Consider the following 24,057-nt stretch of genomic DNA (forward strand, 5'->3'; position numbering starts at 1 on the left):
CTGAGGAGTGTAGCCCACCTCATGGGGCTTCTGTGGGAACCGACACCCCGAACCTCATCCGGGCCAGTTACGAACATGACTCTGACAGCCGGCTTCACCCAGACACACGCACGCCAGGTGCTGTCAAACGCTCACTCCCCACTTCGAACGGCTCCTCACCCGAGGCAGATGCTGAGAGTGTCCCATCTGACTGACGGGAAACAGAGGCCGTGGGAAGCGAGCGGCCTGCCTCAGACATGGACTCATCCTCAACGCTCCATCACAACGCTCAGTCCTGGCTCTTCACTTAGGCCCTAGGATGCCCATCCTCTCCCCATGCCCTTGGCAGTTGATGGGTCTGAGGCCAGCAGAGTGAGGCCTGGTCCAGCTGGCCCTCTGTCCGCCGGCTGGGGAGGTGAGTCCCAGGCCTCCTCCTTCCTCCACAGAGTAGCACTCATGCTCCAGCACTGAGCAAGGCGAAGTGCAGGAAGTCCTGGGCAAGAGCCACCTGAGACTCCTCCTTGCCTGAGACCGACGGGATGATGAGGCTCCAGAGAGCCAGGGCCCACGAGGCCTGTGGGCGGCCAAGGCCCCGCTGAGCAGGGGAGTCTGGGGCTGGTTGTCCCCACAGCCTCCCATCTGCCAGAGCCCTGCCAGCCAAGCAGAGGAGTCCCCAAGGAAGCAGATTGGGGAGTTGACCTTCCCCGAGGAGAAATATGGCTTCACCAGGCCCTCAAAGTCCCCCTCCCAGAGCACCCACCAGCTAAAGGCCCTGGGCCTGGATGGCTCCCCTCCTGGTAGCTTGGACCCCAGACTCTTCAGAGTCTCAGTCACCCAGGACCCCCCTGGCTCCCCACTTCCAGCAACATGTCCCATCACCCAGATGTTGGGTGGCATGGCCCCACGGCCCTGAGGTCAGTGGCTCACCTACTGAATCACTGGGGTCAAAGCCCGTTGGCCGAGGACCAATCTCGAGCTAAGTGACCTCAGCTGCCCGGGCGTCACCTAATAGTCCAGAGCCAACAAGACCATCACGAGTACCTGTGGTGAACAACAAGCCCCAAATCAGCACTTTTGAGCCAAATAAGCCCATTAGAGCTTGTGCCCCAGACCCACCTCCATGACCTCATTTCTGCATTGGATCAGAACTTCCCTTGACTTCTCACACCTTTTGCATCCTCGTCTGACCATGTCTGCCTCTTCAGCAATCAGAGCTTCTGAGAGCAGAAACTGAGTTTGATTTCTCTCTGTGGACCCAGAAACACCTGACATGGGGCCTGGGAGCTCAGAACTTGTTTACTGATTGAATGCATGATGGCTTTTGACCACATGTAAATTGCAACTAAGGTCACAGATACCCCGTGGTGACCTCTATCGAGAGACGAACTCTATTCCCTGTCACTTTGCATCTTGAGCTTGGCAGCAGTAGGAGGACAGGCAGAGGTGATGCCAAGACCAAGACCAGGTCTCTAACAAGTTTGTAGACTTCTGCCTGGGCTGGCCTGCTGACAGGTACAGGGCCTCTTGGAAGTGAGGCCCAGTCATCCCACCTGAGTTGGCTAACAGTGAGCAAGCCCGCTGGAGAACAGCTGAGTTCAACCCAAATCACCAACCCAAAGATGGTGAGCAAAATAAAAGTGTCATTTTGTAGCCTGCATTTAGGGGATGTTTGTTACAGGGCAATAGTTAACTGATACACATCATATCCCCACTTCACAGATGAGGAGATTTGAGGTTGCAGTGGGCCAAAGCTCCAGGCCTCATCTCCATCTGCAAAGGGGCATCCTACCCACCATCCGTCACTAGGAAGTCAGGGGACACAGGCAGAGGGGACAAAAAGTGCACACCTTCAGGATGGACGACTGTGACAGTCCCGCCAGCACTCTGACAGCTCATTGATTCAGATGCGTCGTTACACACAAACTCACACCAAGGGCGCCTTCTCACTCCTCCTGACATTTTGCGCCAACAGCTCATGGGTTGAGGGGCAGCTTGGCCCCACCAGAAAAGAGTACAAGGACCAGCATCAGCCCCCTCTGCACTGACTCTGGGCCCACAAGGATGGGTCTTCTCCTCCATCTGAGAGTTGGCTGTGGCCTGCGTGGGGGCAAAGGGAAGGTGAGGAGGGGACTCAGAGCTCCCTTGTTTCCTGCAGGCATGCACCTGCAGCCCCAACCACACCAGGCTGACCAGCACTCTCTGCACTTGCCACATCTTCTGCCTGATGCAGCCTTTCCTCCTTCCTTGCCAGCCCATGGCCAACTCCTGGACAACCTGCAGAGCCCAGCCACATTAATCTCCTCCTGGCCCTGCTCACTGTCCCTGATTCTAAGAAGGATCCATCTCTCTGTGTTCAGCCCAGCCCCGGGCCCTGAGTTAAAATGGTCAGTGAGACACATCTTTTCTACCAGCATCCCTCCAGCCATGCTGCCCACTCCCTGTCCTCCAGCCCTACACGGGCCAGGTCCCAGCAGAGACTTGACCCCAATTAAGATAAAAATTAGAGGAGATAAAACTCAGGCACCAGCTCTGACAACACTTCTCCGGGAAAATGCATTTCCCAGGTACCATGTCCATTGCAGGCATCTCAAACCCAGTCAGCCACGGTTCTGAGTCACTGCATGAGGACTAGTGATGGGGTGGGGGTGCAGTTGGGGGAAGGGGATGGGAAGGGTGGGGCGAGGGAAGGGTGGCGGGGGAGGGGGGGCAGGGGTTCCACCTCAGACTGCAAATCAAATGCTATGTGGATGGGGCTCTGGAATTTGCATTTTAACAAACTTTGCCCTCTCTGGCACATGACTCCTACCCATGGGAAGGAAACAGGGGTTTATACTGGGTCCCAGAGCCCCCTAGGATTCACAGGTGACCTGGCACAAGAGGTACAGGGTCCCCCACTGTGAACCAGTTTCTATCCTGTTTTACATAGTGGGGCTTGTGAGTATGTTCCATTTTTTTCCTCAATGGGTTTGTTAACTCCTCCCATACTGTGTGGGTGGGAGTGTAATTAGGACAAGCCCCATGGAAGCTGTCTGGCAGCATCTGCACAGCATCTGGCAGCATAGCCTGTGACCCAGCGGTGCACTCTTGGGTGTGAACCCCCAGGAAACGAATCCACTGGAAGATACACTACGGCATTCTTGCCGCTTCGTTCAGAATCGCCCTAAACTGAAGCGACCCATCAAGAGGAGGAAGGGTAAACACATCATGCATATCCACACGGAGGCACGCAGCACAGCAGCCATGGAGACCTGCCACGGGGACCAGCCATGGGGAGCTGCCACGGGGAGCTGCCACGGGGACCTTTACTCAGAGAGAAGGGATCCAAACACAGAGCCACACACATGCCTCCAAATGAACCAGACGGTTCTGGGCAATGCTGTCGGAGCAGGGCTGCTTGTGGGGTGCCGGGCCTGACCAGTGGCCACATGGCAGATGCATAAACACACTCAGGAATTTTATTTAAGGGGAATCATGAAGAACGGAGAAGGCAATGGCAGCCCACTCCAGTACTCTTGCCTGGAAAATTCCATGGACGGAGGAGCCTGGTAGGCTGCAGTCCATGGGGTCGCTAAGAGTCGGACACGACTGAGCGACTTCACTTTCACTTTTCACTTTCATTCATTGGAGAAGGAAATGGCAACCCACTCCAGTGTTCTTGCCTGGAGAATCCCAGGGATGGGGGAGCCTGGTGGGCTGCCGTCTCTGGGGTTGCACAGAGTCGGACACGACTGAAGCGACTTAGCAGCAGCAGCAGCATGAAGAAAGGTTGACAAAATGAGCCTACTTAACCCTGCCACCGAGGGACACCTGCCCCAGGGGCCTTCGGATCCAGGCTTGCTCTAGTTCAGCCCCTCACCGGCCTCACGGCTTTGGACCTCCTGCTCACCCCACAGAGCTCGCAGACCCACGTCAGGCCGAGTCAGCCACTGGAAAGGGACACCACTGTCCTCCGAGGGGACCCCAGGCCCTGCTGCTGCCCTCCAGCCACAGCTACCCCCAGCCCTGCTGGTCTGGACACCCAGCGAGCTGCTCTTTCCATTCCTCACCATGGGCCCCTTGCACCTGCCCAGCCAGGACCGCTGTCCCCAGCCTCATCGACTTCACATCACCTCCGGGTGGGGGAGGGCCCGGCCCTAGGAAAGCTCCCCCGCCTCATTCCTCTCATGACTGGTTAGGGTGGTTGTGTCTCTGGTGTCTGTTCACCACCCCCACCCACCCAGCCGACTCCCTGGGGCAGGTCAGGTTTGGGGCCATGTCCATAGACAGCCTGCTCACTGTGGGTCTGGTGGACATGCGCTGGATGAGTGACTGAGTGAATCAGTGGATGCACAGCCCCCCTCTGTGCCTGAAACAGGGCGGGAAGGCAGGCAGGCAGGGAATGGGGAGGGTCCTGGAGCAGAGGCAGCGATGGCAGGGCGAGGGTATGGGGCCAGGCCTCAGACTGGGATCCATGGACTTAGGGCCCCGGAACCAGCCTCACCCTCAGGGTCTTGGCAAGGAGCATGGCCCGGCGCTGCCCACCTAAGCTCAGAACTCTGCACTGCACCCTCCAGAAGGGAGCCGCCCTGAGGGGGTGCTCACTGCAAGTGGCACAAAAGTGCTCAGAACAGAGCTGGCTGCACAAGTGTCAGTGCTTCTGAGTACTTGCTGTGACCTGGCCGTGGTCATGCTGGCGTCCACCCCTGAGGCAACACTGTGGTGCCATTTCGCAGATGAGGAAACTGAGGCACAGGGAGGTAACGTGACTCCCAAGGAGGAGCCTGTATTGCAGCTGAGTCCTCATTCCAGAGCCCAGGGCTCCATTCCCAGGCCCTTCAGCCCCCAGCTCTGCACCACACACAGTGTGACCTTGGCCATGTCACCACCCTCTGGGCTCATCCTCTCCACCACCACTCTCTCAGGAGGCCCGGCAGCCCTTTCATCCTCCCTGATGGCAGACCAATGCTGACTTCCAGCTCCGGCCAGCAAGGCTGAAAATATACCCACATGACGTTTCCATTGAGTTTCTCTTACGTATGGGCTAAGGCCTGCCCGGGCTGCTTCAAACTCTGACTCCAGAGACCTCAGAGAAGGTGCAGGCTCTGGTGGAGCCAGGCCAGGAGACACCGCCCCCTGCAGCCCAGTGGGACCACCTCACCTTCTCCCCACCCAGAGTCCCCTGCACGTTTCCCTGGGCACATGTGCACCGGGCCCCTCCAGCCCCCACCCCGTGGCCTACGGGCACCACACACTCGGAGTGTCAGTCGGTGATGGCGAGGGTGCAGGGCCGTGCGCTGCTGTGTCCGAATTTGTGCTCTGGGCGGGGCCTCCGTGGAGACACCAGTTGAGTGGTCAGCACGCTCACCAGAAGCTGGATATCTGAGTCAGAGGTCTTCAGAGGTGCCCAGGCCAGGAGCTGCGCTTTCTACAGTGTTAGAGGTGGGACCAAAGTTTCTGGAAGGGATGCATCCAGTGCACCTGCCGACCCACCCCCAGGTGAGTTCTCCCCAGGGTCCTGCCTGGGGCAAAACAGAAGTGCTGTGGCCATGGGGGCCCTACCCTCTGCACACACACACACTCACCTGATCTGCATCTACTTACAGGGAGGTCCCCGGCAAACCCATGCTGACCCTCTCTGAGCCAGCTCCCTCCTCCCCAGTATCTGAACCCAGACCTTATTCCAGCCATGCTCTCTGATACAGGAGCCTCTCACCACATCTAGCTATTTAAATTTAAATTAATTAAAAGTTAAATAAAAATTCAGTTCTGCAGTCTCACTAGCTGCATGCAAGAGCTCGGTAGGAATAGCTTGGTAGGGACATGAGGCCAGTGGCCTCCATGCTGGGCAGCACAGATCCAGAACATTTCCATCTTTGCAGAAGGTTGTCAGCTCTAGAGGATGAATCTAGATGGGGCTAACCTGGTCACAGAGTCCCAGTGCCAGTGGCTGAACAGGGAGACATAAAGGAAGGCTGAGAAAGATGATCCTCCTGGCACAAAGGAACAGACCTGGGAGGAGTGGACACTTTACACACTGGTTACCCGCTTCTCTGCAGCTTTTGAAGGTCATGGTGAAAGGATGTGAAGGCTGGAGCTGAGGCAGCCTTTTTGTAGCTATAAGGCTACAGTCACCAGTCACTAGCAGAGCGAGGATAGGGTCACTGTCCTCATGGAGCTGTACCCCAGACCCAAAAAGTACCTGGCAAGTTGCAGACACTCAATATTTGGCAAAAAAAAAAAAAAAAAAAAGAATAGCTGCTTCATTTATCTCCCCATCTTGTCCTGCACGTGGTGCAGGTTTAGCTCCTCCCCTTGCCCTGCACGTGGTGCACGCTTACACCAAAGCTTGTGAAAAAGTGGAGAAATTCAAATGTCCACCCCTACCTCACACCATCCACCCACATACAGTCCTAGTCAATTAAAGGATCAAATACAAAAGCAAAGCATTCACATTTTTATTTCTTTCTTTAAAATTCCATGTGGATGGTCTATGCATGCAACAGAATGTTATTCAGCCTTAAAAAGGAAGCAAATCCTGACACTTGCTGCAACATGAGCGAATCTTGAGGACGTTATGCTAAGTGGAATTAAGCCAGTCACAAAAATACAAATAATACTCTATGCACAGGAGGCACCTGGAATTGTCAAGTTCATAGGGAGAGAAAGCAGAATGGCAGATGCCAGGGCCTGGGGGCAGAGTGGGGAGTTGTTTTTGTTCAGGACAGAGTTCAACATGAAGAGTTCTGGGGACTGGCTGCACAACAACATGGCTGTACTTAACAGGAATGAACTGTGCACATAAAAACGGCTAAGACAGTAGTATTATCTAACATGCCTTTTGCCACAGTTTTAAAACTTTTGAATGACATGTGGGATAGATACAGACAGAATGGAGATACAAGATGACTGTCCAATTGAAGCCAGAACACTTGGATGGGCCCCAGAGGGCCCACAGCCATCTGAAGAAATAGAGCTTCACAGTCCCTCTGAAGCCCTGAACGCTCCTGTCCAGCTTCACCCCGTCCCTTAGAGGAAACTGCCCTGCAGACGCCGGGATCACTATGTTGCTCACCTTTACACTTTCGCCAGATGTGTTCCTAAACAAAAGGTAGTTCAGTTTTGTTCAGTTATAACATCTACATAAATAAAAATAAATAAAGCACATGTATATCTCTTCTGAGACTTCTTTTTCTCTTGGTTCTTTTTGGGGTGGGCATTTTTATTCCTATTATTTGTTAAACTTGCATTTGTGTAACAGACTCTTTAGTATGTCTTACAGGCTTCATGGTTAAAAATAAATAGATACAGTGCTAAATGTAAAGAATGAAGCTCTTTTTTGGAAAGTGGGGGGGTGGGGATCTTGGTGACTCTTTTTATCATCTTCAGCTGAGGAGGGACTCTCTAAGCATCACACAGAGACAGTCACAAAGGAATAGGCGGACGTGTTGGATGACAAAACAGCTCAAAAACGTCTGTGGATTTTAAAAAATGCCTGAAGCAGAGCTAAAAGGCAAAATGAAAACTGTGAAAAGTATTCACAGCATAAGGCAGGAGAGATTAACATCACCACTTTATGAAGGGCTCTTCCAAATCTGCCAAGAAGAAATGAACATGCTCCCACATGCTGGTCCTGATACAAGCTGGTGCACGGTTTCAGAACGTAATATGTATTGATACATATCAAAAATCAGAAAAAATGTTTATACCCTTTAACCTAGTAATCCCATGTTTAGGACACAACCAGAGAGGTGTACCACCATCACATAGACGATGTCCTTCACAATCTTATCCGTAATTAGGAAAAAATGCAAAGGCCCTAAATGCTAACCAACTGGGATGCTTTGAATTATCAAAACCACTGAAATCCTGTTTCAGAAAAATGTTTCCTTCAGCAGGGAAATATGAATGATACACGAGTTAACTGTAAAGGCAGGTTATACTCTGATGGGTGGCTTATCAGGACACGAAAATGGTACAGTCACTTGAGAACACAGCTTGGCAGCTTCTTCTGGGGTCAAATATACATTTGCACACAACCCAGAAATTCTACTCTAAGGGATTTACCCAAGAGAAAGGAAAACATGACCACAAAAATTTGGGCACAAATGTTCATAACAGCTTCACTCACAGCAGCCCAAACCTGGAAAGAACCCAAAATGTCCCTCCACGGGGAGGCAGAGCCACACACACTGTGGAGGGCTGTTCAGCAACAAAAACAGCAGAGTCTCGGGAAAACCTCAAAAGCATCATGTTAAGTGAATGAAGCCAGACACAACAGGCTACGTACAGTGGGATTCCATTTATACAGCTTTCTGGAAAAGGCAAAGCCATCATGTCAAGAAGCAACTAGCCTTTGCCAGGAGCCGGTTGCAGGACTGGAGGCTGACTACCAAGCAGCCAGAGAGGATTTGAGAAGAAGGAAGTGCTGTTTGTTGCTTTGGTGGAGGTCATGGTTACACAGCTGGCAATCTTTCTCAAACTCATCAAGCTGTAACTTAAAATTGGGAGATTTTATTTTCTATAAACTGTGCTTCAGTGAAGCTGATTGTTAGCTTTAAAAAAGAATGTTCTAAAAGAATATGGTTGGCAAGGCCTCAGTGTTGTGTAAAAATGCAGTAAGCACTTGCGTTGGTTAAGACAGACCAGGATATGCCAGGAAGACAAAACCCCACAATCTTGGGGGTTTACGCACACTCATGTCCCGGCCTAGACCAAGCAGGACGATGGCCACGCCACTCTCTCCCGCATGCTGACCCCAGCAGCACTGGCAGCCTCCACCCTTCACTCAGAACCTGCAGAGTTTCTGTCCAGAAGGAAACGAATCAAGGGGCTCCAGCTCCCACCGTGTCATTCTGAAGTCAATATACATTACTTCCCCTTCTAGCCCATGGCTGAGACAAGTCACATGGCCCCAGCCCAATGGCAAGGGGGGCTGGAGTCACGGACCTCCAGCGAGCAGGCACTGCCTCTGTCCAAATCCTCCAAACGGCCTTCCTCCATCCTCCCTGCATGGAGAGCACACGCCTCGTCCCATCCTGCACGGCCTCCAGCTCAGGGCAGGGGTCTCCAGGGATGGAAAGTAGCTGCTGTCTGGTGGCTCCTCTCACTCCAGAGCCTCATGAACTAAAACAGTGCGTTATCCACCCTCTCCACACACTCGCGATGCAGGTGTCAGACAAGAGCAAGGTTCTGTCTGGAGCCCACCAGGAACACTGTGCAGCCTCATCTCAAGGGCAAGAAGGCTCTCTCTGTGAGTCGTGTCCTTGGGGCCCTCACTCTGCCTTTTGAGGGTGTCCCTCCATCTTTCCTGTCTCATCTTCCTGGCTACATCTGGAGTGACTGCTCTCAGTGCTCGGCACACTCCCTGTCTGTCCCCCAGGAGGGTGAAGGCCCCAAAGCCATCTCATCCCCTTTCAAACAGTGACCAGCAGGGGGGTGGCTACACACACTAGGTGTGTGTGACTGTAACGGGGCAACATGTGAAGAGGCTGCAGAAGACTTGCAACTCTTAACATGAATAACTAAACTCCCCTCCAGGGCAGGGCCCCATATTGAGAAGGAGGTGCTGAGAACAGAAGCCAAAATGAGCAGAAGAGGCACAGGAGGGGCCAAAAACTAGAAATGAAAGGGGTGGGAGAAGCGAGGGAAGAAAGGGAGGGAAGGAGGAAATACAAGACCATTTTTTTTTTAACATGTCATGAAAACAGCAGGAAAGAGTACTAAAGATTGTGAAGCCGCCCCAGTCCTCCTCTCCAAAGTTCTGAAAGTCATTTCAGATAAAAATGAACAACAGAGAAGATTATAGTCAAGTCCCATGCGAAGTTACGGGAGAAATGAGGAAACGAAACAGATAATGAAGGCATTCCAGAAACACAGGCCACAGGACCACAGCCAGAATTTTTTTTTAATGTACCCTAAAACTCTTGCATGTGTCAATAAAAAGTAAGACAGTAATAAAAGATACAAAAGAATAACAAATCAAAATGAGAAGACCTAAGAAAAGATGTGCTAGCATTGAGGAAAGAATTGGGAAGAAAAGATAAAACTCAATTCAGAATGACAACTATTAGTAAACCAGAAGGAACACAACACAGCTAAACACAAGAGATGATGCCTAAGAGAATCAGAAGTTAGAACAGAATAGAAAATTTTAAGCAATAAAAAAGTGGAAGAGATAAACAGGATTCGAGAGAAAGTGACTACGTGGCGAACAGGCAGAAGATAGAACGTGTATAACACAAGTCGCTGAAGAAGGAAACCAAGTGTTTAGTCGAAGACTAAATACTGTAATTTAAAAAAAATGTCCCTGAAATATGTAACAACTGAACATCGTTGAGTATCTGGAAAAACGGATCCAGAACAGCCAACAGAGAGACATGTTGTCCAACATATTCTATGGCTGCCTTTGGGAATTCAAGCAAAAAAAGATGAAGTCGGTTCCCAGGAAATCAGGCTATTGTCAGAGTCTCCAACACAAGCCTTCCTGCCAGCAGCCTCAGAGAGGGGCAGATCCAGCCAAACTGACCTGGAAGTACGACGGTCATAAACAGATCAACAGGCAAGAACTTCAGGACTGTTACTTCCACCTGCCTCCTAAGGACCTGCCAGTAAAGAAGCCTCAAACAACCAAGACCACCAGAGAAACAGCCCTGAGGTCTGACTGTGAGAACTGAACGTGCAAACACGTGAGAATCTACACAGTTAAGACCAATGATGGTTACACTGTGCATGCTGCTCAGTCGTGTCCGACTCTTCGCAACCCCATGGACTAGCCTGCCAGGCTCCTCTGTCCATGGGATTTCACTTGCAAGAACACTGGAGTGGGTTGTCATTTCCTTCTCAAGGGAACCTTCCTGACCCAGGATTCGAATGCGTATCTCTATGTCTCTTGCATTGACAGACGGATTCTTTACCACTTACCACTGTGCCACCTGGGAAGCCCAACGGTTACACCAGATATAGTATATTTGAGGGAAAGTGGGAAGAGCATGTAAAAAATAGAATAAGCTTACTAACTGCCTAGTTAATGTCTGAGTGTAAAAGGCGTGCGTGCGTGCTAAGTTGCTTCAGTCATGTCCAACTCTGTGTGACCCTATGGACTGCAGCCCTCCAGGTTTCTCTGTTCATGGGGATTCTCCAGGCAAGAAACTGGAGTGTGTTGCCATGCCCTCCTCCAGAGGATCTTCCCAACCCAGGGATCAAACCCACATCTCTTACGTCTCCTGCACTGGCAAGCAGGTTCTTTACCCCTACTGCCACCTGGGAAACCCAAGAGTAAAAGGATATTAATTCAAATCAGATACTGTGGAAGACAACTGTAGCAAGTTTCAGTATGGCTCATAGGAGGAAACCAATAACAAAAAAAAGAGAGGACCAAGTGTCACTTACATATATTACTATAAAAGTAACAGCTGGAACAAAAATAGGAACCCTTCTTAAGTACCAAAAAATAAAGTCTGAGTGAGAGAGAAAATAAAAACCACAGTGAAAGACACATTGTTTAAAAGACTTGCACAGGTAGGTGTGAATGTAACATAAAACACCACGCAGAGCTGAAGTTAAACATATTGATCGTTCCATCTTAACTCACCTATTAATAGAAAACATATTTTCAGGTTGGCTTAGAAAGGAAACTCCAGTGCTGGAGGGACAGCCAGAGCCTACAGTCCAGGGAAACCAGGGGAGGGGGCCAGGGCTGTGCACTCAGGTCACCGCGGCTCCTGCTCAAAGCGCGAGTGGAAGAGAGGGTTCTGAAGACCTGCTGCCCCATGACCGCCCCACGGCTGACTGTGTAAACGATTCTGTGAAGACGAGTCCATGCAGGACCCAGCTCGTGGAGGCTTCTTTTCCTCGTGGTGCTGATGGCAGCCCCTTGCTTACATCCAGAGGGAGGACGGGCTGGCCGGGAGGCTCCCCAGCTCAGGGCCTCTGAGGAGCCAGGCTCTGCGGCACGGTTCCCTCAGCACCTCGGGCCCCTCACGCCCATCTGCCACACTCTGCCAGTAGCTGAAGAAGGCCCAGTTCCCCAGAGTCAAGGTGGGAAACGTGAGTTCAAGAATTCGTAGCTGTGTTCACAACTGCAAAGGCCACCAATGGTAAGCCGTTTTCTTAATGATTACATACAAGGGAGAGACCCTCAGTTCAGTTCAGTTCAGTTCAGTCGCTCAGTCATGTCCGACTCTTTGCGACCCCATGAATTGCAGCCAGACCTTCCTGTCCATCACCAATTCCTGGAGTTCACCCAAACTCATGTCCATCAAGTTGGTGTTGCCATCTAGCCATCTCATCCTCTCTCCAGTATCAGGAAGGGTAATTATCATAATCAATTGAAACACATAGAAGATCTTTGGGGTTTCAGGGTTTTTTAATATTTATTTTTATTTATTTATTTATTTGACTAAGCTTGGTCTTAATTGCATCATGTGGGATCTAGTTCCCTGACCAGGGATTGAACCCAGGCCCCCTGTATTGGGAGCATGGAGTCTTCACCACCCAAGCACCAGGGAAATCCCCCCAAAATATCTTTGAATCCATGTGTTTCTAAATGTTGTTTTCATCCCTACTTGATCACCATTGGCAAACTTAACTCAGAAAACTGTTACAGGGACAGGCAAGCATACATCCATGTTGTTGTTCAGTCACTAGGTTGAGTACGACTCTTTTGTGACCCCATGGACTATAGCCTGCCAGGCTCCTCTGTCCATGGGATTTCCCAGGCAAGAATACTGGAGTGGGCTGTCGTTTCCTCTTCCAGGGCATATTCCCAACCCAGGGATCAAACCCGGGTCTCCTGCATTGACAGGTGATTCTTTACCACTGAGCCCCCAGGGAAGCCCAAGCGTACATCCTGCCTTTCCTTTAGAACCCACACCACCAGTGCAAACACTGGGGGAGGGCAACTTTCCCTCCACGAAAGCGTTCAGCTAACAAATGAAGCAGGAATGATAGAATTAGGATGTCACTAGTTTGCAACCTCTAATAAATTAGCGAATCCAGGCGCTGCAAATCAGCAGCTGCTAACACAGCAGAGATGGCAGGACGCTGTACCTCTCCCTGGGGGGAATACAGAGCCCCCGACCTAATGTTCTTGTCCAGTAAATAAATAAAGTCCCAGCTGAATCTGATCAAGTCTCCAGACCTGGCTCCCAACTTACAGGAAATAGAGAGACTGCGGGAAACTCTACGAGTCTAACAACCTGGTTTTCCCAACTAGTTACAAGGAAGAAAAGACGGGGTGAGCCTTTAGAGGAAAGGTATTTAGGAGATACATCAGGCAGAGTGACATGGGGACCTTATTCAGATGCAGATTCAAACCATATTTTGTTCATTCTGACATTGAGGAGACGACTGTAGACTGAGACTGGATATTTGCTGATATTAAGGAATGGCTGTGACGCATGAAGATCTAAACAATGACGCTGTAATTGTCTTTTAAGTCATAACCTTCAGAAATATATTTTGAAACACTTATGGATGAAATTACACAATGTCTGAGATGAACAGGACGACCGCTTGGGAGGGGAAGAAGTGGCAAGGGCAGAGATGAGACCATTCTGGTGTGTGCTGACCACTGCTGAAACTGGGAGCTGGGTGCCTGAAGCCTCATGACCCAACCTAGCATTGTATATGTTTGAACCTGTTGTAATAAAAGGTTTATGCATGTGAATTTTTGCACGATAGAAACTTTTATATATGGGGAAAAAAAGACTGGAAGGATATAAATCAAAATGCTAGCTGCACACTTTAAGCTCATACAATGTTCTATGTCAATTTTATCTCAATGAAAATGAATTCTAAAAAAGTGCTATCTATAAATATTTCTGGCAGATGGGATAATAGATAAATTTGCTCTTTGAATTGCTCAGTATCTTCTAAACTTTCTACAGCGAACACATAGCACTTCAAAAATCTTTGAAAGAAAGACTAAACGAAAGTGGTCCCCCTCCCCCTCCCTGCCCCGGGCTCTGCAGGCAGGTGGGCCACTCAGCACAACCCAGCCAGGAAGCTATTTGGCTCCAAAAGCCGTGGCCTCACGGGCAAATGTGCTTCCCTCTGCCCCAGTCCTCTTCTGGGAATCGTGCCCAGGGAAATCACCTAAATCTGAAATGCCAGCTGACCTGCTACTCAAGGATGTCCACATTACTGGGGTGAAAGCTTGGTATGTATTGGAGGCCACATCCAGCTAGGGGGTACATGGTGAAGAAGGGACCTCATGGCGATGGACCACTAGGCAGCCACCAAAATGGAAACTCATGGACTTGGTGCTGTATGAACCAAGAAAGTACATCTGTATTCCTGGCAGGATTCCGGTTTTGCAAACATATGTGGAAAATGAGTGGAGCCCTCATCAGCCCACGGGACATCCTGTGTGTATTTTAGTTAAGATGCCGTGATCCTGGCCCTTCATGGGGGAATTGGGTTTCTCTGAGATCCTTCAGGGCCCCTCAAACCCAGCCTGGTCTGGCCTGTGTCTCTCATATTCCCTGGTCAGCTCTGTCTTTTGCAACTATCCCCGCTGCTCTTAGACAGCCCTCACCCAGACTGAAGTGGGTCACATGTCCACTCAAAAGTGGACGCGGATAGGTTTCACAGGAGGGGCTCCTTCCACAGACCACTCCTCCTGGCCCATTCCTGTCCCTGCCTTACCAGCCCCCACTGCACTATACAAGCCCTAACCTCCCCTGCACCCCACGGGCTTTCCCTTACAGGAGCGCATTTACTGCTACGGACCCTAAGCATATTTTCTTAAATAGAGACCATTATCTCTGAAGGAAGAATATGGTTGCAGCTTCACAGTAATATTCTGTCCTCCCTGTGTGTCATAGCATGAACAGATTTCCCCTGTTTCTGTCCCCCTCCTCCCAGACCACAGGGCCCCTGGGGTTTAGGTGGGCACTGAGCTGCGTGTGTGGACTACATTTCCCAGCCCCCCTTGCAGTGTGGTGACTATTTGACTAAACTGTTCAACCTGAGGTGAGCCAATAATGCGCATGCCCTTCAAGGGGAGGGAGGTGCCGCTTCTCCCTCTACCTGCTGCTCAGAACAGGGGCTGGTGTCAGGGACCACCTGGAATGGTGCTAACAAAGGCCTCAGACACCCAGGATGGAAGGAACCTAGGCCCTGGGCCATGAAACTGCCCTTTTGCTACAGACCGCTGACCCTCAAACTGTACGAGAGAGAGATGGTTGTCTATCTGCTTTAAACCATCCTTAGTGTGATTTTGTTGGTGTTTTTAATAAGCCGCCATACCTTGATCCTGACCAGTAGACTCATCTGATTAAAATACACCCAAGATACCTAGTGCCAGCAGGTGGTCTAGTCAGATTCTCTCAGAAGCAGAGTCTGAGGCAAGGATTCAGGTTGCACAACCTCGGAAAGGATGCTCTCCCTGCTGAAACCATCGCGGAGCAGGAGCAAGGGGAGTGGGAGAGAGGCCGAGCAGCCCACGAAGGGGGCGTTTCTGTCCTGGCCGCGGCTGGATCCCAGGGAGCTCTGGCCTGTAGATCACGCCTCTGAATCTGCGCTGCTCCAGGCGAGGAGCTACACCCCTGCAGCAGCAGATGGGCGGGGTTGCCCCAGGATGCAGGAGTCGGCTCCCGGGAGCTCGGACTGCGCTCTCAGGGCAGTGCGGGCCCCAAGGCCCGAGGGCCACTCTCTGAAGCAAGTATCAGAAGCAGGTCTCAGCCAGCAGCCAAGCCCAGAACAGCGCAGGGACCAGCATGAGGTCCCTGTAAGGAGGTCTGCAGGCTCTGGCGAGATACCAGCGCTCCACACGCAGGAGGAAGCCCCCCAGGTCTGTTGCAGTTCCCATCCTCTCAGCCTCTACACTCCCCTCATACCGAGGCCCCAGACACTTCTCCGAGACCCTCAGCCAGCCACGACACCTGGGATTCGTTTGCCCAGTGAGCCATGCTGGCACTGGCCCTGAGGAGGCAACAAGTCCCAGCACAGAGCGAGTAAGAAGTGCAGTCACTTGCCCAAGGCCACACAGCTAAAGCGGAGCGACTGAGGGGGTGCGCCAAGAGAGCAGTGTTATGAAAAAGCCCTGAGGGAACCCGGGAGAAGTAGAGTCCAGATTCTGCGGAGAGCCCGGGGCGTCGACGGAGAGGGAGCAGCGGGGCGGGAGGGTCCCTGTGACGACTGCAGGCGTCACTTACCTAGCACATGTACGGACTGAAAACCTGACCTCGGTTAGCGCCTGCATCCCCACCCTTTTTCACAGTGGTACTCCGTGTAGCAGACACAGAGAAGGGTTTAGGTGCAAGGGAATCCTGGACAGTGCCTACTGGGAAGCGAGACAGCGCGTGTTCCCACACAGATCCCCCGGTGCCTGGAGCCGCACCCAGCTGAAGCAGCCAGAGGCAGCGCGGAGGCAGGAAACCTCCCGGGCAGGGATAGCGCGGCACCGGGGCGGGGAGAGGGACCTGTGGGCGGGGTATGGGGGCGTGTCCCGGTTTTTGCGTCATGGTGGGGGCGGGGCTGGATTGGTGGGGTGAGGCTGGTGGGGTAGAGTGGGCGTGGGCGGGGGCGGGGGCGGGGGCGGGGCAGGAAGCCGACTCTGGAAGGATGGAGGGAAGCAGGGAGCTGGGGGGGAACCCTGCAAAGGAGATGACCAATACCTGTGGAAGTGACTTTTGAGGGCTGAATAGGAGTAGGAATTCACCAGCAAAAAGAGGGTGTAGGGAATATGTGTTTTAGGATGGGGTTGACTGTTCAGTACCCAAACCCCTTCTTAGTGGGGAGGAGTCCCTCTGTTCGATTTCCCACTACAGAAGCTGAAAGGACCAGACTTTGGTCTGGTCACTAGACTACTCTTGCCTGGGACTTAGAAGCTTACTATCTGGGGCAATGATGACAACACAGTCCTGACAATATTGGCCTTGATGCCCAGGCCCTTGTAGCCCCTTTGGTACCTGAAAGTTCTCTTGTCTACTCTGTAAGCCCTGAGATTGATCCAAGAAATGCCCCCTTTACTTATGGTGGACAGGCACTTTGTGTTGCTTGCAACCAAGAACTCTGAAGGGAATTCCTGGAGAAAAGACTAAAATGAGCAAGAAAGGAAAGGGAGCAACAGCATGAGTCATCCTGGCCCCCAGGCCCTGCACCTGAGTCCTGCCCTCCTCCCCAAAGCTTTCCTCTCTGAGACCATTGCGATCACACAGGGAGCAGCCTGACCAATCCATTTCACAACAAACAAGTCTGAGCCTTGAGAAAAGTCATGACTTGCCCATAGACAGAGGGGACCAGTCAGCTCCGACAGAGGGTCAGACACCAGCTAGGCTCTGTCCTGGCTCCAGTCAGAGCCTCCAGCGCCCCGAGATGCACAAGCCCATCCCTACCTGTCATAGCAGCCTGTGAAATCTTAACAGTTCCAAGGGCAGACCTTGAAAACAAGATTTAAAAGTCAAGCCCAGGACTTCCCTGGTGGTACAGTGGATTAAGAATCTGCTTCCCAACACAGGGCATGCAGGTTCAATCCCTGGTCCAGAAAGATTCCACACGCCACAGAGCAACCAAAGCCTGTGTGGTGCAGCTACTGAGGCCCATGGGCCTAGAATTGGTGCTCCGCAATGAGAGAAGCCACCGCCATGAGAAGCCCAGAAAAGTAGCCCCTGCTCACTGCAACTAGAGAAAGCCCACGTGCAGCAACAAAGACCCAGCACAACCAATAAATAAATAATTAAAAATTAAAAAAAAAAAGGCAAGCCCATCTCAGCCACAAACATGCATCCCATGGTACCACAAATAATGAGGCTTTGTTTTAAAGGCAACTGTGAGATGGAAAATGAATTTGGAGTCACTGAATACCATGCCTGAGACCCATAATTCACGCTCTGGGCCCAGCCCAAGAGCATTAACTGCATACCTACTGGGTGCCAGGATCGTGATGGACCTTGCGCTCTCCAGCATTTCCTGGAAGCCACCTGCAATCCTGTAAGATCAGCATTACTAGTCAATTTGCAAAGAGGAAACTGAGTCTGAGAGATACTATGCCATCTTCAAGGTCACTGTGCAGGGTGACAGAGTCAAACTCAGTGTATCTGAACCAAGAGCTGAGGGTGGGAAGCCTGGAGCAGAGCTTTGAGGGCAAAAAGGCATGAGAACATTTCAGAAAGGTGCTCCTCTCACTGCTGTTGTTCTTCCCGCTCTGGCTCCAGGGCCTTTGCACAGGCTAGCCCTGGCATGCTCTCTCCACTCCTCACCTATGAGATGCCCAGGCCTCCTGCTGCTGCCTACCCTGTCGGGTGGAGTATTCTGAGGCTGTGGGCTGCCCCCCATGACAAGCACTCAATAAAGGTCCCCCCTCACATGTCCCCTTTTCACTCCACTGAGTAGATTATAATCCTCTAAACTAAATCATGCATTTTCTTTTCTTTTTTTTTAAACCATGCATTTTCAAGGGAAGCAAAAATTGGTTCTTGGAGGACTGAAAAAATAGATGTTACAATTATTTGCAGCCCCATATGACAAAATCTTTTTCATTAGTATTGCATCTCTCATCAGAGAGAAATTAAATAATTTACTTAATTAAAGTGAGTTACTTGTCATTAAGCTTAATTAATTTAAATGATTTAATAATTCAATGCTTCTCCTTAGAGAATGACAATGGGAAGAGAGTGTGAAATGCAGCTTTAAGCTTTTATAAGTCTCCTTATGCTCCGTCTGATGCCTTCTGACCTCAAAGAGGGCAGGCCAGGTCTGTCTAGGTCCACCTATAGCTCCAGTCCTAGAACATTGCTGGCACACAGTAGGTGCTCAGGTGACACCTTCCATGTGCCAAACCCTGCAGAGAATAATCCAGACAAGGCTCTGCTGTAGAAATATGGTGCTGGGCCTCCGTTCCCTGAATCCCGTGGGCAACAGGGAGCCATAGAGGGTTTGGGAGCCAGGAAAAGAAGAACTTCTTGGGCTGGAGCATCCACAACCAGAGATGGCAGCTGCTGCTGTCTCCCAAGCATCTCCTTATCCAAGTCCCGCCATTAAGCCAGTGCAGGACAGAAACAGAGCAGCCCACGACTTCTGCAAGGCTGGAGGGGGTGAATGCAGCTAAACCCAGCTTGGCAGGTGGCTTGATCAGAGTGGGGGGTGGACAGGACTCCTGGGTTACTGAGCTCACTGTCTGGAGGGCCTCAGGCAAGCCTGGACCCTTGCTGAGGCTTTGTGATCTCCAGGAGAACTTGACTGCCCTGGGCCTGAGGATAAACGAGCTGCGATAAACATAGCACAGCTGATGTATATATAGACCCTCCCACCTGGTTTCCAAAAGTATTCAAAACGGCTTTCACAAGAGGCAAAGAAATGAACATTTAGAGTGTGCCAGAGTCTACACATGAGGCTCTGGCATCACAAGCCTCAGGGAGTGGAACCAGGACAAGAAGAATCTGAGATCCCTCCAAGAAGCACGTCTGAATGAGACCGAGCTCCCCATCAGGGGAGGTGTGCAAGCAGAGGTCTCAGCCCCTGGTGAGGGTGTGACTAGGGAGGGATCCCTGCACTGGACAAAGGTTTGGCCAGATGCTCTTAAGTCCCTACTGGGAGAGGAAATGACCCCGGCCCAGCTTTCTCATCCACTGTCTTTACCCTCAAAGCACTCAAGGACACAGCGAATGCAGGGCTGATGGCGGGAGCCACATGCTGGCCCCTTCCCTTTTTCCTGAGCCAGAGCCATCCTGACAGGCTTAAAAACTGGAGGAGGTGGGAGGATAAACCTTACTCACTGCCCTGGGACCACCGTGCTGACAACCGCAGTGATGCAGGCAGCCCCGTCCCCAGACCTTGCCAAGATCCCAGCCCTGGTGTTGCTCCCTGTGTGACCGTGAGCCCATCACATCCCTGCTCTGAGCCCCCCGTCAGTACAACCAGGGATGGCCTTGGTTCTAAGCGTCCTCCCAGGACCCACAGCCTCAAAGAAATAGAAGGGCAGTCCCCAGCCCACCCCTGAGCTGTGGCACAGAACTGGCCGAGCCTGGCTCTCTGGGCCCCACTGCATTGGTTCTGGCATCATTCTGGCACCAGAGGGCAGCTTCCCTGCACCTGCCTCCTCCCTCTGTCATTGCCTGGCCCTCTCCATGCCAGGCTCTGAGCAAGACAGACCCAGCTGGCAAGACAACTCCCAGTGTAGTTGGAGAGCTGCTCAGCAGGCAAGAGTGTGAAGAAAACACAGCAGTGCAAGGGGACACAGCGGCAAGGTGGCCAGGGAGGCCGCTCTGAGAGGACGGCATCTCTGAGGCGAAAAGAGATGTCCAAGTCCAGCCAGGACTGACGGGGCAGAGTGGCACGTTCTGGGCACAGAGAACAGCGAGTTCAAAGGCCCTGAGGCAGGTCTGAGCATGGCGTGGCTGAAGCACAGGGAGCAAGGAGGAGTATGGGGTGTGGGGGCTGGCTGGCATGGGCCACCGGAAGGCGGGGGCCACCGCGAGGCATGGACTGGAGGAGGTGGGAGCCACAGCAGGGCTCTGAGAAGAAGCCAAGCTGATGTCTAAGGAGCAAAGCTGCCTTCCCTCACCTCCAGAAAGGAAGTCACCAAATCCTCCCACAGGGGCCACCTCCTGCTCCCAGCCAGGCCCAGATGCTGGCTTTCAGTGCTGCCTCGTGAGGAGGCTCTCACTGCTGCACCTGAGGCAGACAGTTCATGTGGCTCCACCGTCTGTCTGTCAATCCCCAAGAGACTCATTCATCCCAGGTCTGGGAAGGCCCCTGAGCACCCGGTCTGGTTCCTGTGCCCATGGGCCCCACCCACATGGACAGTGGAAGGAGCCTCCACCTGGCGTGTTCATGGCTGAATAAACCGTCATGTGCTTTGTGAATGTCAGTGACCTGCACGCAGGCTTCTCCCAGCTAGATACGTGGACGCCCTTTGTGAAAGCTGCAGGGTCCCCTCCATAGTATCCGAACCTGTAAACAACCATGTTCAAACCAACGTGAAGAGGAATCTAGGAACTTTGCTTGGCAAACTGTGAACCACTTGCTGGGTAAAAAGTGCTTTGCAACCCTGCGGAGGGCCTTGTTATCGGTCAATTATTACTTTGTAAGCTGTGTTTTATGAACAGCTCTGGGCTTTGTAAACGGCAAAGTCCTTTGGACACTGCAGATGATTTACCAGCTGTAGAGCGCAGTGGAGGACAGGGGAGCCTGGCGCGCTGCAGTCCATGGGGTCGCTAAAGGTCGGACACGACTGAGCGACTGAACAAGAGCGCTGTGAACCCAGAATAGGGGGCACCCCTCCGGGCCTCCGCGTGGGGGACCGGCGCTTGGGCACTCCGGGGCCGAGGGGTAGAAGCCGGGGCTGTGCCGCGCCGCCTGGTGGCTGCGGAGGGAGGAGCACCCCGGGCTGCGCCCGGGGCTCGGGTCGGCTGGACCTGCGCGCGCGCGCGCGCGGTCGTGTGTGTGTGCGCGCGCGGTCGTGTGTGTGCGCGCGCTTGGGGGGGCGCGCGCGCGCACGGAGCCACATTCGCACGCTGGCCGATCCGTCTATGCAGGTATCCACGGGCGCACCTGCAGGACCACGCCCTCAGGCCTTTCTCACGTGTTCATTCATTAGTGTTTCCACTGATCACAGGTGGGGCGCTCCCCGCTCCGCAGCTTCCGGCACTGAGCACACGATAGTGGCGGGTCTAACTAGCCCAGATTAGTACATCGATGGGGCCATGTGCAGGCTGGCCTCCCTGGGGAAGTCACAGGAGTCAGGAGCTGGTAAGCAGAGACCCACAGAAGGTGGGAAGGGGCGTTCTAGGCACAGGGTACAGTCACAAAGACCCCCTCAGGTGAGAACGGCCTCCCCGCCCAGATGGAGCTTGAGGCTGTTAAATGCTGCATCCAGGAGGACTACCCGCAGAGGCTGTCCCAGGCTGAGGCCAACCTTGGGCATGAAAGTCACACTTTGCCTCTGGCTGAACTGAAGATGGGAGGACTGGTGGATAGAGGCAGAGGAAAGAGGGACCCCAGGAGGATCCGTGTCTCCTGTGGGAACATGCCATTTCCCCTAGAGGGCCAGCGAGGCCCTGCTCTCAGATCTTGGTGTGCAGGCCAGAGAAGTCTCCTGAGCAGGATCCTTGCTGCCCAAGATGGGCATGAGGATGAGCCTGTGACCCTTCCCAGCCGAGAAGAGCCAGTCCTTGGGCTTCAGCAGTTCTGGAACACTTTGCTAAGCTGGCAGCAGCTACTGAGTCCTGACATGGCCCCAAGTGGGGAGTACAAAACTGAGACAGAGAAAACAAGTAAGGTGGATTTAAGTTCCACAGGAGATTAACCTGGCTCCCGGATTCCACGGTGCCTGAAGCCAGGCACACTTCCGCTTATGTGAGCAAGTAAATTCCCTTCTACTTCAGTCTGAAGGAAGAGAGTTTCAGCCCAGGCCTCAAGCATCACAGAGTGCGAACCCTGCCAAGGGGGCCATCCTCCAGCTGCCCCACTCCCTCTGCCCCAGAGCCTAGTTCTCCAATCATGAGCTGTGTGATTCTGGACAAGTTACTTCACCTCTCTGGACTCATCTGTGAGCTGGGGATAATGAAATTACCCTCAGTGAGGTGGCCACCCAGCCCAGGTGCAGCACCTGACAATGCACTCGTCAATGCCCCTGGTGACCAGGCCTAAGTCTGCGCTCTGTCCAGCGTCCAGCAAGGGCCTGGAGCCTCGTCACAGTCCGGAGGCAGCCTTGTGTCCTCACATGTGGAAGCGCACAGCCCTGGAAGGTCAGAGGCCCCCCTGACCATGCTGCCTGTCCCTGTCCCTCAGAGCCACCAGCCACCACTGCGCAGCAGGAGGGCTCACAGCTCCAACACACAGTCACACAACTTTTGCCCCACTTTTTTTTTTTTTTTAATTAAAACAGCAATCAGCCAACTGCCCCAATCCATCAGGGACAGGACCCTGGACAGGCAGTCCTTTCTTCAAAAAAAAAAATATATATATATATATATATTTTTTTTTTTTTTTTTAACAATACCAAAAGCAAATCCACAGCCCCTTTCGAGCCGGTCCCCAAGGAGAATGAGCTGGATGGCTCCCCTAGCACCTCTCTGAGTGGAGACCTTAGGCCCATCTCCCAAGACCCTAGCCTGAGCAGACAGGGCAGGTCTTAGCCTGCTGGTCCCCTAGCAGGTGACAGAAAAGTGATCGGCTCCAAACCATGCAAGAAAAACCAGCCAAACCCACAAAGCGAAAGAAAAAATCAGGAAGATAAATTAAAAAAATAAAGGTGAAACTACACCCCTAGAGGCGGCAGGCAAGGGCAAGGTGACCCCGGTGCCCTTAGCGCCCCGTCTGCCAGTGCTGGGGTGAAGGCCTCGGCGGCTCTGGCACCTGCCTTGTGGGGGCTCCAGGGAATTCACGTGGCTCATCCCCATGCTGGGTCCCCTCACCAATGCCAGGAGAGAGGTGTGGCCAGCCTAGGCCAAGTGTGCAAAGTCCATTCAGTCGAGAGATAAAAAAATATACAACTTGGGTGGCATCCAGGGCTGAGCCAAGGCAGTGGCCTGCACAAGGCAGGGTTGCCTTCTCTGTGAGGGGCATCAGGCCCCTCCAAGTCCAGAGTCTTGGGGTCCTTGGAGCAGCAGGGGCAGAGGCACTGGGGGTCCCCGATGGTCTGGTTCTTTGGCACTTGGGACCTTGCCTGTCAGGCAGGAGCAGCCCCCTGGATTCCTCTTGGGTGCCCAGGCCAGGGCGGCAGTAGCTTATGGGTGTGGGCAAGCACTGCCCCAACAGACAGTTGGAGAAGGTCCAAGCCCTGCCCCTATGAGTCCTCTCCCAGGATCTCCTTCACGAAGGCAGCGATGTCAGTCTTCTTGGTTTTGTGCGAGGTGAAGAAAGGGTGCTCCTGAGGGTACAGAAGGCAGTCACCTTGGAGGGCAACCAGCCAACTCCTAGTCCTAACCTGCACCCTGATCCTTCCAGCACCCCTGCCCTTGGAGGCCCTCCAGGTAGAGAGTGTTCAGGCTTCCTCCTCAGCTCTCTCACTGCCACCCTCAACTTGCTCTTGCCTGCACACGCCAGGACTCTGTCCACAATGGGCATACCAAGTGGAGTGCCCTCTCCATTGGCGAGGAGATCCTCATTCATCCTTCGAGGCCCACTTCCCCTGCAAAACCTCCCGACACCTCC

The 24,057-nt window shown here is 52.7% G+C and overlaps 1 protein-coding gene across 2 annotated transcripts in view; it reads right to left on the reverse strand.

Annotated features, from left to right (window-relative positions):
- Nucleotides 1–6,397: 6,397 nt before the first annotated feature.
- Nucleotides 6,398–24,057, reverse strand: part of MAP2K3 (mitogen-activated protein kinase kinase 3) — a 34,983-nt gene continuing 17,323 nt past the window's right edge. The window contains exon 12 of one of the 2 annotated variants that reach the window (XM_006070188.4): nucleotides 6,398–23,773. In XM_006070188.4, coding sequence (XP_006070250.1) covers nucleotides 23,690–23,773 — 84 coding nt within the window. In that variant the 3' untranslated portion in view covers nucleotides 6,398–23,689. The remainder of the gene's footprint in view (nucleotides 23,774–24,057) is intronic. The other variant, XM_006070186.4, reaches the window with a different exon arrangement.

Source organism: Bubalus bubalis, chromosome 3 (genome assembly GCF_019923935.1).
Source record: "Bubalus bubalis isolate 160015118507 breed Murrah chromosome 3, NDDB_SH_1, whole genome shotgun sequence".
NCBI classification, from domain to species: Eukaryota; Metazoa; Chordata; class Mammalia; order Artiodactyla; family Bovidae; genus Bubalus; species Bubalus bubalis.